The sequence below is a fragment of the Octodon degus genome, unplaced genomic scaffold (assembly GCF_000260255.1).
Source record: "Octodon degus isolate 3935 unplaced genomic scaffold, OctDeg1.0 scaffold00105, whole genome shotgun sequence".
Taxonomy (NCBI): Eukaryota; Metazoa; Chordata; class Mammalia; order Rodentia; family Octodontidae; genus Octodon; species Octodon degus.
In genome coordinates this window covers 6,271,418-6,276,469 of record NW_004524681.1, presented here as the reverse complement: position 1 = coordinate 6,276,469, position 5,052 = coordinate 6,271,418, and the positions used below count along the sequence as shown (strand labels likewise).

At 48.9% G+C, this 5,052-nt stretch overlaps 1 protein-coding gene across 1 annotated transcript in view; it reads left to right on the top strand.

Moving 5' to 3' along the window:
- Dut (deoxyuridine triphosphatase) overlaps window positions 1–5,052 on the top strand; it is a 28,309-nt gene that overhangs the window by 2,430 nt on the left and 20,827 nt on the right. The window contains exons 3-5 of the mRNA XM_023724089.1: window positions 415–459; window positions 4,790–4,864; window positions 4,968–5,038. Of these exons, the coding sequence (XP_023579857.1) occupies window positions 415–459; window positions 4,790–4,864; window positions 4,968–5,038 (191 nt within the window). The remainder of the gene's footprint in view (window positions 1–414; window positions 460–4,789; window positions 4,865–4,967; window positions 5,039–5,052) is intronic.

Sequence of the window (5,052 nt, the reverse complement as noted above, 5' to 3'; positions counted from 1 at the left end):
CCTCCTCTCCCCTACTCCCCATCCCCCTCCCCATCTCCCCTCACTGACCCATGCCTCCCCAGCAGCTGCAGCCCTCTTCCTGGCTGTGGCAGGGCCTCTTGCATGAGCAGCCATGCCCATAGCCCCTGTCTGCCTGCCTGCCTTGCTATTCCTCCCTGCAGCCTCCTCCGTGTCTGCCACTGCCCTGTCATAGACCTGCAGTGACTCAGGTCCTTTGACCTGGTTTTAAAGTACAAACCCCTGGACATTTTCCAACTTTGGTGATGCTGTTCTTTTTTTATTTAGAGGTATCAGCTAAAACCAAGGTGAAGTTATTTCTAGGCGAGGAAATGGGATCCCCTTTCATCAGCTCTGCCACATCCAGTATTGCTCATCCCCATGTAACACAGCCAGTGTCTCCATTTTGTTTTTCAGCTCCACGCTCGGGCTTGGCTGCCAAACACTTCATAGATGTCGGAGGTAATGTATTTACTTTTAATGGTGTAAGTCTCTATTGTCTTTGCTTAAAGGGGAGTATGTAATTCCAGTGACAAATTTCATTTTTATTTTCTGGAGTTGAATTTTTGTTCCATCTTGCCTCATCAGATTTCTGAAGTACTGCACAATTATGATGCGCTTGACGGTGTCTAATTTTCAGATGACTTTTACCTGGAATGCGTGTTAGTTTGCTAATTGGCCAGCCGGGGTGTGACTGGCAGACAGGATTTCTGCCTTGGCGCAGTGATGATCTGCGTTTAGGCCGAGCGTGATTTGTTGGAGGAAAGGCTTCTGCTTGTTTATCTTAAACTACAGTTGGCGTAAGTGATTAAGTAATACTAAAGGTTCTAGAAATACAAACTTCTCATGTCTAGAATACAGAGTTCTCATGTCTCAGTGAGAGAGGCCGTCTGTGGAGCAGCAGATGACAAGACAGGAGGGCACCACACCATCCGGGGGCTGTCTTCCAGGGAGTCTTTGGCACCCCCTCAGCGTTAGGGCATCGCCCCAGGAGCCCACTGTCACCCGGGCAGGGCAGTGAGGGCTCTGCTGAGCTCACACCGTCTACCAGAGCCGCTCCAGGCAAGCTCTCGGACCATGAGGAGAAGCACTGAACTGCCCTGTGGTGGAGCGATAGAGGTGCCCGTGCCATGGCCCCTCCTAGAGCACTGTCCTGGGCCAGCTGGCGGAGCCCAGCCCTGCAGGGGCCAGAGCCGGGCCCTGGTGAGGCCTGGCCTTGCCTGCCCCTTAGCCGCTTTTAGGACGGGGCTAGTGTGTCCCCGTGGTGCCACCAGGTGGTGCTGTGGGGCCAGGTGGAAGCTGAATTTTTGGAGCAGGGCTTCCTGTGGAGGCCTAGGCAGGGGCGAGGGCTCCCGGTTCGGTAGGTTTTGATGTTCACAAGGCTTTGTCTCGGGTCTGGAGTGGCCATTTGGACGCTAAGTGATTGTTATGAGCAGTTGTGTGTATTGCTAAGGGAATTGGAAGGGGTCTTGCAAGGGCAGTGGTTTGAAGCAGAGGTGAGGAGGACCCGGAGGGTTGAGTGGCAGCGAATGTCTTGAGGGGACACTGGGTAGCTGGGTTAAGCTCTGTAGCTCATCATTTCTGTCTCCTAGGGACTCAACAGATTCTATGTGAAAATTTCTTTCTAAAAGGACTTTGCTATTAAGTTTTCATCTTTTAAAACAACTCTGGGGAGGGGGGAGCCCAAGCCATTGGCCACTCTGTGTCCTGGCCGTTGGTGAGGCGGGGCTCGTAGAAGAGCGCTGCGGTGTGATCTTGGAAGGCTGTTGGGCCTGCAGCAGCTCGCGCTTCTGAAGACGCAGCATCAGGATGGCCGGGCTCCCTCTGAGCCGCCGGGCGGGGTCGGGGTCGCACTTCTGGTGGTGTGGACGGCTCCTCAGCCAGCAAGTGTCACAGCAGATCGCAGCCGGAAGCCAGTCAGTCACTGCCAGTACCTGAGCATAGATTTCCAAGATCCTTTGTACTCTTGGGGAAAAATAAACCTGACCTGTCCCTTTCATAAGAAAGTAAATTTTGGGTTTTTCTTGACAGTCAGGTGGCAACTGAGTAATATGAACTTAGAACTATTGAATTTTGTATACTGTTGACATTCATGGTAAAAAAGAAAAATTCTAATTGAAGACCCTTTTTGTTGTCATACATTCTCGTTAACTCCGAAGGACTTCGTTGTACTTCACAGGCGTTTCTCATTTTTGTGTCCTAAGCATCAAATCTTAGCAGGTCTTTCTGCCTTGTAGAAATCAAGAAACCAAACTATTTGAGTACTCCTGACAGGATTCCTTTGCCAAAGGCGTTAACAAAAAGGATTACTTTTATATGGTAGGAAATATCATAATTTTTTAAAATATCTGCATCTCATGAAAAAGAAGACCAAAAAAATCATAGGCATAATACAGAAGAGAACAAACTGTGGAAAAGCACAGGGATACCGCATGGCCTGCTGTCGGCTGTACCGGCAAGCATTTGGGAGAGGAGCGCCCTCGGATACTGCTGAGGGACACGCACAGGGCTGGGAAGTTACCCATCAACAGCTTTTTCTCTTTTTGCCTGGCCTAGCTTGCCCTGAGGGCTGGGCCGGCGTGGCCCGGAGATGGAGCCATGGTCCACTGCACCTTCCTAAGCTTGTCTAAGCAGGCACTTTAGACCACTGAGCTGTCTCGCCAGGCCCCAGCAGATAGCCTTTAAAGGGGAAAACATGCACACCCTGACCCAGGAAAGCAGCTTTTGGAATCTTTGAGAAAATGAAAAGCACTAATATGTCAATCTTACAGTAAGTGCGTGAAAGCGGTCAGCTTGATATTAAGTTAAAGAATAGCTCTGTACTGTTGTTGACTGCCTCAGATGTCAAGCAAACAGCTGCTTTTGCTTTATGCATATTGATGCCATTTGGATAATTTGAAAATGTGCAGCAAAGTGTGAACAAGTGTCCTATGCCAGTCGGTCCCTTTTGTCTTTGTCACCGGGATAGATGAGTCATTGAGCTGCACCTCGAAGCCCCCAGCATGGAGCGCTCCTGGCCTTCTGTGATCGTCTGTTCCCACTTGAACAGCAGGTTAGGCGCAGTTCAGTGATTCCTGCAGTCAGAATCTTGTGCGTATTGATAACGTGGGGAGCGGCCAGTCCTGTTCTTTATGTCAGTCCTTAGAAGTATTAAGGACTAATGTTATGGCTGGCTGGCACTGTGGAAAGAAACGGGGGTTTAATCTCTGACTTGGTCAATTTTGTTGCGGTCCCCCTGGAAAAGAATGGGCTGCCCCTTCAATCTAGCCGTGAGGGGACAGCCTCTGCCGCCTTTGGGCTGCCTCTGTGCCACCTTAGCCAAGCAGCGGGCAGCAGTCTCAAAATCAGCCTGTTTTTATACTCGTGTGTCAGTCAAATGTGTTTATCTTTAGTACCTGTTTTAAAGTGTTGCATCAGGAACCTTTCAGGAGGGCTGAAGCTCTTTCACTTGTCCCTTGTGATTCCTTCAGTAAGCACAGGAGTTCACTTACACTTCTGTGAGCCACTGGGAAAGCCTGAAATACTGCTCTTTTCTGAGTATTTTTCCCCACGGTGGGACCAAGACTTTGCTCTTTCCTTACCTGTATGAGAAAATGGGGAAGGCTCAGCTGGCCTGACCTTTGCCTAAGAGAAAGGATGTTTTCCTTTACTTGATCTTCCTATAATTAGAGTCATCTTATCTGTTGAGCTGAATTTTGACTTTTTATTTCTGCCCTGCCATAAGGGCTGTGTTGTTCTGTTTAGGGCACCGAGTACTACTGAGAAAGTCAGCTGGGAACGGGAGCTGGATTCCCTGAGCTCATGGGCACGCTGGGCGGCCTTGCGCAGATTGAGGGGAAGACACCCGACGCAGGAGATGATACAGTTGTGCGGGCCAAGGAAGAGGGGGCGGCTCCCGGGAGGAAGAGGGCTCGTTAGGGCCGCAGGATCTCAGCATTGGTGGGCCGCACAACTCGGAAGCTACTTTAAGCTCTTCTGTGAATTTGATCTTAATGTTAAAATAAGCAGACTGTGTAAGCTGTCCTGTGGAAACGCTGCTAAGCTCCTGGTCCCAGGATGAATCCAGCAGGTCTAGTCACTGTGACTGAACTGTGACAGGGCCTGGCCCAGGTCATGTGTTTGCAGATTCCTCATCCCCGACAGGTGCTGATTGCAAAGAGACAAGTCCACTCGAGGTTACAAGTGTGTGAGTTCTCAGATTAGAAAAGAAAGGATTGTAGCTCACTCTAAGGGAAGGATATGGAGCCAGAACATCCTGGTACTTGTATGAATGCCCCACCACTGTCAGCATTGATTTATTCTACTGCAGAGCTTTCTGTTGTCCTGACATTTTATGTATGACTCGGTCGTATTTCAACCTGAACATTAGCAGGAAGCTGCTCTCAGCAAAAGCCTCTGAAGCCAGTCCTTGTTTCCTCTTCTAGCATGTGTGCCATCGGTTAGGACTTGTAATTGCTGTGCTCGGATTAAAGAGGGAGCTGGCCACCATTTGATAAGGGCAACAGGCTGGAAAACCAAGACCCAGGGCTTGGGAGATGGCTCAGTGGAATAAGCGCTTCTCTGGCAAGCACAGTGGCCTGAGTTCAATCCCTGGTTCTGCCAAAAGAAAGAAAAAAACCAAGACCCTTTTGCTAGATTATTTGTGTTTTAGTAATGTCTTGTAAATCTGAGCAAGATTCACATAATCAATTGCAAGGATAAAATATTCAGAACTGTATGAGAACAATTTTGAAATGTTATATTTCCAGTGTTCAGAGAGCAGAAATCAAGACACTGCTTTTCTTTCCTCCAGCTGGGGTCATCGATGAAGATTACAGAGGAAACGTTGGTGTCGTGCTGTTTAACTTTGGCAAAGAGAAGTTTGAAGGTGTTTTAAACATTCACGTAAATGTAGTTTTTTAAGTCATGCATATGTCAGTGCTGACTTAAATAAGGCGAGATCTAACCCCTTGTTTTTCTTTCCATTACAGTGAAAAAGGGCGACCGCATCGCCCAGCTTATTTGTGAGCGGATCTACTACCCAGAGATAGAGGAAGTGCAGGTGAGTGTCCTGAG